This window comes from Heterodontus francisci, chromosome 9 (genome assembly GCF_036365525.1).
Source record: "Heterodontus francisci isolate sHetFra1 chromosome 9, sHetFra1.hap1, whole genome shotgun sequence".
Taxonomy (NCBI): Eukaryota; Metazoa; Chordata; class Chondrichthyes; order Heterodontiformes; family Heterodontidae; genus Heterodontus; species Heterodontus francisci.
In genome coordinates, this window is record NC_090379.1 from 82,097,981 (window position 1) to 82,112,223 (window position 14,243).

Sequence of the window (14,243 nt, forward strand, 5' to 3'; positions counted from 1 at the left end):
AATTCTAACTCAACCACCATTGGAGTCTTGCGCATCAACATCATCCTTTCCTTAATTTAGTACCAACAGTGCTATTGGACAGGAACATGAAATTCTGCTTCGTGAAAAATTGCGAAGAAAAAAACTGTCCTTTTTAGGTAAGAACTTGATTGTAACTGATTTATTTCACAGCTGTTTAGTTGATTGGAAAGTACAATATGTGATTATATCTGCAAGGCTGAAAAAACAGCCGAGATGATTGATGCTGTGCATGTTATCTTGTATTGATTTAGGACGAGACAGGAAATCAGATACCTAATACTCATATACAGTACACGTACAACCTGATAATTAATATTTTATGGAATAAGTGGTTGGAAAATACCTTTTTAAAATTGTCTCCTGTAATACTTTTTGCTATCCTGATATTATATACATGATCCTTGCCTTCCATAGCACAGGGAAACATACTTAAGAGGTGGTTTACATATCAAAGAAATGGAGTTGGAGGAAGCAACTATTTGATGTGTCGAAGGTAATCTGGAAGGAAGATAAACTCGAGGTTACTTGGTCGATTCTTAGGCTGGAGAATTGCAAAATAACTTTGGATGTTTGCTGTTGTAGAAAGCATTTTCAATTCTTGGAGTAGATAATTAATTCTGGAGTTTTATTTTCTCTCCCACGATATAAACATTTGCGCTGTCGCTTAAAGCACACATATAAAGATGCTGAATCAAATTTAAATTGCCTTTTAATGCCGTTTATTCTTGCCCACCTTTGGCCATAAATTGTCACAGCAGACAGAAAGAGTCATCCTTCCAGTGTATTGTGTGACACATTGAATAGCCATTGAACTTTTTATCTGTTCTGGTATACCACATTCCTGAAGCTCCAACACACTATTTTAGCTTGATTGTTAGTACATTTTTTAATTGAATTGAGAAAAGTTTATATATTTTCTTGGGTTGCGGCACATCACCGGCTATATTGCATTTGCACCTATGTGCCTAAAGGCCAACATACCATCTTCTGTGGTTCAGTACATTGATGCAATACTGTGCATTCAGCCTGAACGACCACAAACTCGGGGAACAGTTACTTAGCACAGAGATTAGTTAGAGCACTGGGTTTATTGAGCATTAGGGATGGGGAAGATTTGGACAGCTTGTAGTATTTGTGGGTATTTTGGTGGGTAGTGGTCCATTCACATCTCAGTAAATTGTCTGCCTGATTTTCAAAGCGCAAGGGTGTTGTAGTTCCACAGGAGTGGGTTGGGAACTGCAACTCCCTTTATCTCTCCACTACATTCTCACACACTCTCACTCACTCACAAACAGAATTTATCAACTAGAACTAGAAATCTTGAGAACACAAGACTTTGGTTAAATTTCCAATTTCATCCCCCAGCTAGATGGACAGGACAGACTTACATACTGGAAACTTCTTATAGGCATTCATAACATTTAAATGAATAATTTTCTTAGTTTTTTTAGTGATTTAAAGAATTGTGTTATAAATACTCTACTTCAAAAGAAAAGTCAAAAAATGATGTGAAGCAACAATTTTGGTGATTTGATTTTGTTTTCTTTTGGCAGTGGCTGGTTCCTGATAGGTAACTTTGGATAGAAAAAATTGAGTGATTTGCATAAGTTTTTGTGGGTTTCTGGTTCATGACTGGTACTTTGCTTCTTGTTTATTGGTTTGTAGCTTTTCCGACCGATCTACATAGGAGAATAGAAAATAGGAGCAGGAGTAGCCCTTTTGGCCTCTCGAGCCTGCTCTGCCATTCACTTAGATCATGACTGATTTTCTACCTTGACGCCATTTCCCTGTACTATTCCCATATCCCTTGATGCCTTTAATATCTAGAAATCTATCGTCTCTGTCTTGAACATACTGGATGACTGAGCCTCCACTGCCCTCTGGGGTCGACAATTCCAAAGATTCTGAGTGAAGAAATTCTTCCTCATCTCAATCCTAAATGGCCCACCCCTTATTCTGAGACGGTGTCACCCGGTTCTAGACGCCCCCCTCCCCCACCCAGCCAGGGCAAACATCCTTCCTGTATCTATCTGGTTGAGCCCTGTAAGAATTTTGTATGTTTCAATGGCATCACCTCTTATTCTTCTAAACTCTAGAGAATACAGGCCCAGTCTTTTCAATCTCTCCTCATAGGACAATCACGCCATCCCAGGGATTAGTCTGGTGAACCTTCATTGCACTCCCTCTTTGGCAAGTATATCCTTCCTCAGGTAAGGAGACCAAAATTGTACACAGTACTGCAGGTGCTGTCTCACCAAGGCTCTATACAATTGAAGCAAGCCATCTTTACTCCTGTACTCAAATGCTCTTCAATAAAGGCCAACATACCATTTGCCTTCCAATTGCTTGCTGCACCTGCATGTTGACTTTCAGTGACTCATGAACAAGGACACCCAAGTCCCTTTGGACAGCAACACTTCCCAGTCTCTCACCATTTAAGAAATACTCTGCATTTCTATTTTTCCAACCAAAGTGTATAACTACACATTTTTCCACATTTATGCTATCTGCCATGTTCTTGCCCAATCACTTAGTCTGTCTAAATCCCCTTGAAGCCTCTTTGCATCTTCCTCACAACTTACATTCCCACCTAGTTTTGTGTCCCCCACATCCAAATCATTGATGTAGGTTGTAAATAGCTGGGACCTAAGCACTGATCCTTGCGGTACCCCACTAGTCACAGCCTGCCAACCTCAGAATGACCTATTTATTCCTACTCTCTGTTTTCTGATTGTTAACCAGTTTTCAATTTATGCCAGTATATTTCCCCCAATCACATGTGCTCCACTTTTGCGTACTAACCTCCTGTATGGGACCTTATCAGAAGTCTTCTGAAAATCCAGATGCACACCACTCATTCCCCCTTATCTATTCTGCTAGTTACATCCTCAAAAACTCTAACATGTTTGTCATACATAATTTCCCTTTCATAAATCCAATTGACTCCAAACAATCCTATCATTATTTTCTAAGTGTCCAGTTATCACATCTTTTATAATAGATTCTAGCATTTTTCCCTACTACTGATGTCAGGCTAACAGGTCTGTAGTTCCCCGTTTTCTGTCTCCCTCTTTTCTTAAATAGTGGGGTTACATTTGCGACCTTCCAATCTGCAGGAACCATTCCAGAATCTATAGAATTTTGGAAGACAGAAACATAGAAAAATAGGAGCAGGAGTAGGCCATTCGACCCTTCGAGCCTGCACCGCCATTCAATACGATCATGGATGATCATCCAAACTCAGTACCCTGTTCCTGCTTTCTCCCCGTATCCCTTGATCCCTTTAGCCCTAAGACCTACATCAACTCTTTCTTGAATATATTTAATGATTTGGCCTCAACTGCTTTCTGTGGTAGAGAATTCCACAGGTTCACCACTCTCTGGGTGAAGAAATCCCTCCTCATCTCAGTCCTAAATGGCTTCCCCCTTATCCTTAGACTGTGACCCCTGGTCCTGGACTCCCCCACCATCAGGAACATCCTTCATGCATCTAGTCTGTCCATTCCTGTTAGAATTTTGTAGGATTCTATAAGATCCCCTCTCATTTTTCTAAATTCTAGTAAATGCAAGCCTAATCGATCCAATCTCTCTTCATACGTCAGTCCTGCCATCCCAGGAATCAGTCTGGTGAATGTTCGCTGCACTCCCTCCATAGCAAGAATATCCTTCCTCAGATAAGGAGACCAAAACTGCACACAATATTCCAGATGTGGTCTCACCAAGGCCTTATACAATCGCAGCAAGACATCCTTGCTCCTGTACTCGAATCCTCTCTCTATGAAGGCCAACATACCATTTGCCTTCTTAACTGCTTGCTGCACCTGCATGCTTACTTTCAGCGACTGGTGCACAAGGACACCCAGGTCTCGCTGCACCTCCCCCTTTCCCAATCTATCGCCTTTCAGATAATAATCTGTCTTTCTGTTTTTGCCACCAAAGTGGATAACCTCACATTTATCCACATTATACTGCATCTGCCATGTATTTGCCCGCTCACTCAACCTGTCCAAATCACACTGGAGCTTCTCTGCATCCTCCCTCTTATAGAGGGTGATGATATTGTCATCGCGCATATCCTATGGTACTGCTCCCTCATCCCAGCACAGGCAAAGCAATTCATGGAGTGCTGAGAGTATAGCAGGCTTGGCACACTTGATTATTTCAGGGGTAATGCCATCCTTTCCAGGGGCTTTTCCGTTGGCGAGAGAATCGATGGCGTTACTGCGCTCCGATTTTGTTTGCTGTTCGTCCAGCTCATCCATGACTGGCAGAGACTGGGCTGCATTGAGGGCGGTATCAGTGACATCCTTTTCCCTGGAGTACAGTTCCAGGTAGTGCTCCACCCAGCAGTCCATTTGCTTGCGTTGGTCAGTAATCGTTTCCCCTGATTTAGACTTGAGGGGGGGCGATCTTCTTGATGGTTGGTCCAAAAGCTCTCTTAATGCTGTCATACATTCCTCTGCTGTTTCCGGTGTCGGAGGCCAGCTGAATACGACTGCATAGGTGTTGCCAGTAGTCGTTTGCACAGCGTGGTGTTTGCACGGTGCTTCTGGTGGCTTTAAGTGCTTTGGATGTTAACGCGCTGGGGGCTTTCTTGTAGTTCAGCAGTGCAGTGCATTTGGTGGCTATGACTGGTTCCATCTCTTCAAAGTGAGATTGAAACCAGTCTGCATTCTGCTTCTCACGTTTGCCAAAGGTGGTCATTGCTGAATCATAGATGACGTCTCTGATGTGGACCCACCTGGTCCCTGCATCCCCTGCAGGAGTGTTTTGAAGGGCTTTTTCAGGCGAATTGAGAAACCTTTGTGACAGTTGTGGGTAAGAAATTCTGGTAGTGTTGATGTGTGGGCGGCCATTCTGCTTGGAGTGATGTAACGTCTTTGGTTTGATTCTAACTTTGCTGCACACCAGGGAGTAGCCGGTGTCGCAGTCAGCACTGTGGAAGATGACTACCGAATGCATCCGCTATCTCTACAGCCACCTATTTCAACACTCTGGGATGTAGATCATCAGGTCCGGGGGATTTATCAACTTTCAGTCCCATGAATTTCTCCAGTGCTACTTTTTTACTCATACTAATTTCTTTCAATTCCCCATTCTTGCTAGTCCCTTGGTTCTCCAGTATTTCTGGGAGGTTTTTTGTATCTTCCTCTGTGAAAACAGCTGCAAAGTATTTGTTTAGTTTCTCTGCCATTTCCTTATTCCCCATTATAAATTCTCCTGTCTCTACCTGTCATGGGCCCACCTTTGTCTTTGCTAATTTTTTCATTCATGCATACCTATAGAAGGTTTTACAGTCCGTTTTCTATGTTTCGCGCTAGATAACTTTCGTATTCTACTTTCCCTTTCTTTATTAGTTTCTTGGTCCTCTTCTGCTGAATTCTAAAATGCTCTCAATCCTCAGGCTTACTTTATAAGCCTCTTCCTTTGATCTAATACAATCTTTAACTTCTTTTGTTAGTCACAGTTGGATCATTTTTCCTGTTGGGTTTTTGTACCTCAAAGGAATGTATATTTGTTGTAAACTATGTATTAATTCTTTAAATGCTAGCCATTGCCTGTCTACCATCATGCCTTTTAATGTAGTTTCCCAATCTACCACAGCCAACTTGCCCCTCATACCTTCACAGTTTCCTTTGTTTAGATTTAAAAACCTAGTTTCAGATCGAAGTGAATTGAATATTCAAGGATATTCGACATTTAGGAAAGGCAGGAAAAAAGGAAAAGGATGTGGTGTTGCACTGATAATAAGGGATGGGATTAGTAAGGGAGGATCTCAGATTGGAAGAACAAAATGTGGTATCTGTTTGGGTGGAGCTAAGAAACAGCAAGGGACAGCAAACATGGGTAGGAGTTGTTTATAGGCCACCAACAGTAGTGGTAGTGTGGGGCATGGTATTAATCAGGAGATCAGAGAAGTTTGTAGCATGGGTAATACAGTAATTATGGGTGACTTCAATCTGCATATAGACTGAGTAAACCTAATGAGCACTAATACCATGGAGGACGAGTTTCTGGAGTGTGTTAAGGATGGTTTCTAGAGTATGACGAGGAACCGACTAGCGAACAGGCAATTTTAGATCTAGTAATATGCAATGCGAAAGGACTTATTAATCTTGTTGTAAAAGAACCTTTAGGGATGACTGGCTATAATATGATAGAATTTGACATTATGTTTGAAAGTGAGGTAGTTCAATCTGAAGCCAGGGTGCTAAACTTGAACAAAGGAGATTATGAAGTTATGAAGGGCAAATTGGCTGAGGTGGATTGGGAAAATACATTAAAAGGTATGACAGTACATAGGCAATGGATAGTCTTTAAAGAATTATTACCTAGTATACAGCAACTATACATTCTGTCAAGGCACAAAAACCCCAAAAGTAAAGGCAGTCAACCGTGGCTAACAAAGGAAGTTAAGGAATGTATAAGATTAAAAGAAAAGGCCTATAAAGTTGCCAGAAATAGTAATAAACCTGAGGATTTGGAGGATTTTAGAATACAGCAAAGGAGGACCAAGAAACTGATAAAGAAAGGGAGAATAGAATATGAATGTAAACTAGCAAAAAATATAAAAACTGACTGCAAAAGCTTCTATAGGTACATAAAAAGGCTAAGACAAATATGGGTCCATTACAGGCAGAGTCAGGAGAATTTCTGATGGGGAATAGAGAAATGGCAGAGAAACTAAATGATTACTTTCCGTTTGTCTTCACTGAGGAAGATACAGGAAATCCCCCAGAATTAGAGATCCAAGGGACTAGGGAGAATGAGGAATTGAAGGAAATTAGTATTAGTAAGAAGGATGTATTCAAGAAATTAATGGGGCTGAAGGTTGATAAGTTCCCAGGACCTGATATTCTATATCCCAGAGTGTTGAAAGAGGTAACTGTGGAGATAGTGGATGCATTGGTGATCATCTTCCAAAATTCTATAGATTCTGGAACGGTTCCTGCAGATTGGAAGGTAGCAAATGTCACCCCACTATTTACGAAGGGAGGGAGAGAGAAACCAGGAAACTACAGACCTGTTAGCCTTACATCAGTAGTAGGGAAAATGTTAGAATCTATGCTAAAGGATGTGATCAATGAACATTTGGATAATAATGATCTGATTGGGCGTAGTCAACGTGGATTTATGAATGGAAAATCATGTTTCGTGAACCTGTTGGAGTTTTCTGAGGATGTTATTAACAGAATTGATAAAGGGGAGTTGGTGGACATAGTATACTTGGATTTTCAGAAGGCTTTTGATAAAGTATCCCAAAGGAGGTTGGTTCACAAAATTAAAGCACATGGGATAGGAGGTAATATACCGACATGTATTGAGGATTGGTTAACAGGCAGAAAAGAGAGAGTAGGAATAAATGGTTGGCAGGCTGTGACTAGTGGGGTACCAGAGGGATCAGTATTTGGGCCCCAGCTGTTCACAATATATATCAATGATTTGGATGTGGGGACCAAATGTAATATTTCCAAGTTTGCAGATGACACAAAACTAGGTGGGAATGTGCGTTGTGAGGAAGATGCACAGCGGCTTCAAGGGGATTTGGACAGACTTAGTGAGTGGGCAAGAACATGGCAGATGGAATATGATGTGGGCAAAATGTGACGTTATCCATTTTGGTAGGAGGAATAGATGTGCAGAGTATTTCTTAAATGATAAGAGATTAGAAAGTGTAGATGTACAAAGGGACCTGGGTGTCCTCATTAATAAGTCACTGAAAGCTAACATGCAGGTGCAGCAAGCAATTAAGAAGGCTAATGGTATGTTAGCCTTTATCGCAAGAGGATTTGAGTACAGGAATAGTGAAGTCTTGCTTCAATTGTATAGAACCTTGGTTAGACTGCACCTGGAGTACTGTGTGCAGTTTTGGCCCCCTGACCTTAGGAAGGATATTATTGGCATAGAGGGATTGCAACAAAGGTTCACCAGATTTGTTTCCGGGATAGCAGGACTGTCCTATGAAGAGAGATTGGGAAAACTGGGCCTGTATTCTCTAGAGTTTTGATGAATGAGAGGTGATTTCATTGAAACCTATAAAATACTTAAAGGGATATACAGGGTAGATGCAGGTAAGATGTGTCCCTTGGTTGGGGAGTCTAGAATCAGGGGACACAATTTCAAAATAAGGGGAAAGCCACTTAGAACTGAGATGTGGAGAAATTTCTTCACTCAGAAGGTTGTGCATCTTTGGAATTGTCTACCTCAGAGGGCTGTTGAAGCTCAATCATTGAGTATGTTTAAAGCAGAGATTGACAGATTTCTCAAGGCACAAGTCAAGATTGTGATGGAATACTCTCCACTTGCAAGGATGGGTGCAGCTCCAACCCAAGAAACTCGACACCATCCAGGACAACGCAACCCCCTTGATTGACACCCCATCCACAAACACTCTATCCCTTCACCACCAATGCACATTGGCAGCAGTGTGTACCATCTACAAGATGCACTGCAGCAACTCACCAAGGCTCCTTCAACAGCACCTTTCAAACCTGCGACCTATACCACCTAGAAGGACAAGGGCAGCAGTTGCATGGGAACACCACCACTTGCAAGTTCCCCTCCCAGTCACACACCATCCTGACTTGGAACTGTCACTGGGTCAAAATCTTGGAACACCTTACCTAACAGCACTGTGGGTGTACCTACCCCACATGGACTGCAGCGGTTCAAGAAGGCAGCTCACCACCATCTTCTCGAGGGCAATTAGGGATGGATAATAAATGCTGGCCTTGTCAGCGATGCCCATATCCCACAAACAAATAAAATAAATAAATTCTTAGCAATGACATAAAGGGATATGGGGATAGTGTGGGAAAAAGACATTGAAGTGGATGATCAGCCATGATGATATTGAATGGTGGCTCAAGCACGATGGGCTGAATGGCCTACTCCTGCTCCTATGTTGCTATGAACCACATCACTTTCAAACTTAATGTAAAATTCTATCATATTATGGTCACTCTCCCCTAAAGGCTCCTTTATAATGAGATTATTAATTAGCAATTTCTCATTGCACAATACTAGGTCTAAAATTGCACGTTCTCTGTTGGTTTCTCAACGTACTGTTCTAGAAAACCATCTCGTATATATTCCAGGAATTCATCCTCCACAGCATTAGTGCTAATTAGGTTTACCCAGTCTATATGTAGATCGAGCACTCCCATTATTATTGTATTACCCTTGTTACATGCACCTCTAATTTCTACTGTGCCTTACATTACCACTACTGTTTGGTGACCTATAAACAACTCCCACCAATATTTACTGCCCCTTGCTGTTTCTTAGCTCCACCCAAATTGATTCTACATCTTGAACTTCCAATCAAAGTTCCTCTCTCACTGATGTACTGATCTCATCCTTTATTAACAGCACAACTCCATCTCCTTTTCCTTTTTGCTTATCCTTCCTAAATGTCGAATACCCTTGAATATTCAGTTCCCAGCTTTGGTCACCCTGCAGCCTCATCTCACTGTTTACTTCTACTTGTGCCCTTGTTTCATCTACTTTGTTGCGAATGATGCGTGCATTCAACTAGAGTGCCTTTAATCTTGCCTTTTTAATGTTTTTCTGTATTTTGACCCTATTTGATGCTAGCCTTTGTTTCTGCTGCCTTTCAATTTCGCTTACTACTTTTCTTCCTACCATTACCAGCTTTGTTTCTTTCCTATCTGAAATCCCTCTCAGGTTCCCATCCCCCTGCCAAGCTCGTTTAAACCCTCCCCAACAGCACTAGTAAATCTCCCTGCAAGCATAATGGTCCCTGTCCTGCTAAGGTGTAACGTGTCCTCCTTGTACAGGTACCGCCTGCCCCAGAGTGGTCCCAAAGCTTCAGAAATCTAAAGTCCTCCCTCCTGCACCATCTCTCCAGCCACACATTCAATTGCTTTATCCTCCTATTTCTGTACTCACTGGCACATGGCACTGGGAGTAATCCTTAGATTACTGCCTTTGAAGTCCTAGCTCAAATCTGCTTTCAGGACCTTATCCCTCTTTCTACCTATGTCATTGGTACCGATGTGGACCACGACCTGTGGCTGTTCACCCTCCGCCATAAAAATGTCCTGCAGCCGCACAGTGACATCCTTGACCTTGGCACCAGGGAGGCAACATAGCATCCTGGTGTCAGGTCTGCGGCAGTAGAAACGCCTGTCTGTTTCCCTAACTATTGAATCCCCTATTACTGTTTTTCTTCCATTCTTCTTCCTCCCCTCCCATGCAGCTGAGCCACCCATGGTGCCACAGACCTGGCTCTGGCTGCAATCCTCTGAGGACCCATCGCCCTCAGCAGTATCCAAAACATAAAACTGGTTAGTGACCAAGATGGACTCGGGACTCCTGCAGTATATGCATGGTCTTCCTAGACATCTGACGGTCACCCTTTCCCTCTCTATCTGCATATTCTTAACCTACGGCTAACCTAAACTTGCTATCCACGTATTTCTCAGCCTCGCGATGCGCCACAGTGACTCCAGCTGTTGCTCGATGTCCGAAACTTGGAGCTCAAGTTTCTGCGGCTGGTGACACTTCCTGTACGTGTGGTCATCTAGCCCACGGAAAGTGTCCACAACTTCCCACAAGTCGCAGGATGCACATTCCAAGTGGCCGTGCTGCTCTGCCATGCCTTAACTTTACTTTCCAGTCTATTTATTATAAACTGGAGACTAGAAGTAGAAAGCAGAATTACCTTTAGAATTAATTATAAGGCAGCTACTTAAAATGTTTTTCTTTACGTTTTTCTAATTTCCAGGTATTAATGGTTAAGACCGAGGCGGGAGGAGTGCACTGTCTTTCTCTAGTTCCACTTCTCCACGGGTCACAACATATATTTAAATGTTTACCCAGTTACCGATACGGCAAATTATATACTCTATTTTTATTTCAGAATAAAATCCACCAACCTGTTTTTTTTTCATAAACAAAATTATTAATTTATTATAAAACAAGACTTATTCGATAAAGATACAAAGCATTAACACACAGTTTGAAATATGAAAATTCCCTTTTAAATTAGCCCAACACACGCACGCACACACACACAGACCCCGGTTAAAGAAAAATAGAGATTTTGTCCGCAGAGATCTCTTTACAAAAAGACAAAACAAGCTTTAACCAAATACGTGTTAATTCTTGAAGGAAAAGGAGAAGATATGGAATGATATCAGTTGTCCCTTTATTCTGGCATTCCAAAAACGCGTAGACGGCTGTCACTGGAATCTTTTTGGAGCAGTTCCCTTTAGGCGACGTTGAGGATTATTCTGTCAGGCTTTCCAGGAGAAATGCAACATCAGGGGTTTCAGCTATCACAGTGGATTCTTAGGGTTTCTCAGAGAGGTGGAGAAAGGATGAACTGGTGTCTTCTCTGCCAAGAAAACCCTATATGCCAAATGAGAAATTTTAATTTCATCGGTTGGAAAATTACATTAGACTTTTAATGGAGAAAATCTTGCAGATAACGTTTAAAAAAAATTTTGCAGCCAAGATGGCCACCACAATACGTATCTGAAACACCTTTTCATATTCAAAAGATCCACCCGGAGCTAGAGGTTGGAACAGCATGGACCAAGGACAATGGCTTGCTCTAAGTGATTGAATTACCTAAAATGGCTTCATTAGCAAGGCAGTTCTAACATATTGACTTTGAAAGAGTAAATCCCCTTCAAGTGTAAATTGGCATCCTGGGGCCTGTGGAGCCAATTCCTAACCTTGAATTTCGTTAGAAGGTTCCAGAAAGCCTGAAGCAGCCATATTTTCATCTGTCCATCTCGTGGAAAGCTGGTTTTGTTTCCCTTGGACAAGGAGACAAGCAGTAACTGTGTGCAGCAGCAGAGAAAGCTGTGTGCCTCCCTTTCTTTCTCGCTCTCTCTCTCCAGAAAACATCAAGTTTGAAAACTGTCTGAGACTGTGGACCCTCCAAGCCTACAGACTGCTACAGCCAGAGGCAAGGGGAAGAGAGTCACTTACCAGTCTACCTTCAGGAAAACCCTGAGCAAAACAGGCCAACCACAAAGTGCACTTTGACCAGCTGAGGTCTTCAAGAATACAGCTTCCGCCAGAAGACATCCACTCCATTTATTCTGGACTTTAATCCAACCACCAAATCTATTTTTCCCCCTGTCATCTGTGTGTGTGTGTGTTTCTCGTGTGAATGTGTAGCATATTTTTCTTATTATTTTAAAATCGGGGTTACAGTGTTAAGTATAATAAACTTACCTCTTTTGTGTTTAAACACAAGAAAACCTGTCCGATTGGTTCTTTCATGATCACAGTAAAGGTAAAACATTCACAGGAGGTAAGCACAACCACTGTTTAAAAGGATTAAACCCTGTTGTCATCAAATAAGAGGCAAGGGAAGAGAGGCGACTGTGACCCCCCTCCTGACTTGGCCAGAATATCTCTCTTAGCAGGCTGACCCCCAACTGACTCAAAACAATATCCAAAACTAAACCAACTCTTGATCACCATAAATCTCGACTTGCCACTTCGCTGTAAACAACTCCCCCTAGTCACCAAAACTCTTGCTGTTCATTTAGCTTAAGGCATGTGACATCCAGTCAGGGTTTATTTTTTAAACAAAGTTCCCCAAGTCCTTCCAGTGACCTTTTTTAAAAAAAACTTAACATCTATGGAATCTCTTCAATCCCAAATGAATCCATCTCCACAATTTTGAAACACGAGTCCTCAAAAATATTTTTAAAATGGAAGCACTTTCATAACAACACACAGACCCTAACAGTAGTGGACTAACCTAGCTATTTACAGACACTCTCTAACAGCAGTTACTCACCAATCAGTCACCTTACAGTTTTCCTGTGATGCCACTGTGTGATTCTTTTTTCAACATGTCACGTATTTAATTTTTTGACCATTTTTCCCTCAGGCAGGATTTGGAATTGGGTTACATTTAAGTGGTATGTTTTAAACTAAAATTCTGCTTAGTTATTTCTACAGCCACTGAGACAAAGAAGAGCATATCTGTTAATAGGCCAGGTATTGAAGATGTGCTTATTCAATGGCTGCAGTCAATAGTTAATTCATTATCTCCTTCTTGAGTTTCCTTTAAATATCCGCCCATTATCATTGGGATGATCTATTCATTTGAACCCAGAATGAGGTGTCTCCAGAGAATTTCACTCTAGTTGGCAGGTGGTAGCTGGTTTCATTGACAGGCTTACTGCTGAATCATGGGATCAGGAAGAAGTCAGAGGCACAATCCAGCTATTTCCCATAGTCAGAGTAACAAAAATGGGTGGTCTGCTGGGAGAAAGTGAAGAAAAGTTCTATATAGTTTATTTTAAAAAAAGCAACCAAATGTATGGTGCCAACCAAGCCCATGTACGGCTTATTTTAATCCTAGACTGGCCAAAAGAATATGTTCAACCATTAATCCAGGGCACGTAGCATGGTTTATTATTGAACTTATTCAAGAAGAGCAGTTTGAAGTTAAGTGAAGTGGTGAGTTTTAATTCCAACTTTTACTCTGTACATTCACTTGCTGTGTCTGTAAAATAAACAACTCCTATCTGGCTGTGTCTCACTAAAGTGTTTTCAATCTGCCTACTGAAAGATTGGAAAAGTTTATGTAAGGGCACACGTGTAAGATGATATTCAGTTCAGATCACAAAGGATTACTATTGCCATAGGTTATGTGATCGTGGGCTTTTGGGTGGTGTGTGAGAAGCCTCCATAATGCAAGATAAGGGGCCATTTATAGGGGTGCCCAGCTCTAGTAAATGTGAGGGAATATTTAAGGAAGAGACAACATTTGTAATATATTTGGATGAATCAGCATGATTAAGTTAAATGGTAATTTAAGCCTGTCAGGTGTAGCAAACACTTTGCACTTGTAATACCTTGCAAGAATGATACAAGTCTGATGTGTACTTTCTCATGTCCCGTATGTCATTAACTGTTCAAATGCTAAGCTGATTTCTCTTTCTGAATGTTACAACTTTTTGTTTGAGTTAGTTATCTTAAAACTACAAAATGTATATGGAATATGCTGAAAAACCATGCCCAGAGCTTGTGTTCAATATGGCATTCTAAGCATATTTATATAGTGGTAGAGAAGTTCAAGGTTCACTCTCACGTTTGAAATAAGTGTTGATAAAATGAAGAATGCTTTAATACTGAAACCATTGGGTGTAACAATGAAAAGATTCTTCCTACATAAAACAAATAAAGCATTGGAAGAAAAACTTTAGATGGCATTTTTGCATGAT

At 41.3% G+C, this 14,243-nt stretch overlaps 1 protein-coding gene across 3 annotated transcripts in view; it reads left to right on the forward strand.

The window, feature by feature from the left end:
* cdin1 (CDAN1 interacting nuclease 1) overlaps positions 1–14,243 on the forward strand; it is a 142,389-nt gene that overhangs the window by 50,902 nt on the left and 77,244 nt on the right. For all 3 annotated transcript variants that reach the window (XM_068039389.1, XM_068039388.1, XM_068039390.1), the window contains one exon: positions 70–137. In XM_068039389.1, the coding sequence (XP_067895490.1) occupies positions 70–137 (68 nt within the window). The remainder of the gene's footprint in view (positions 1–69; positions 138–14,243) is intronic.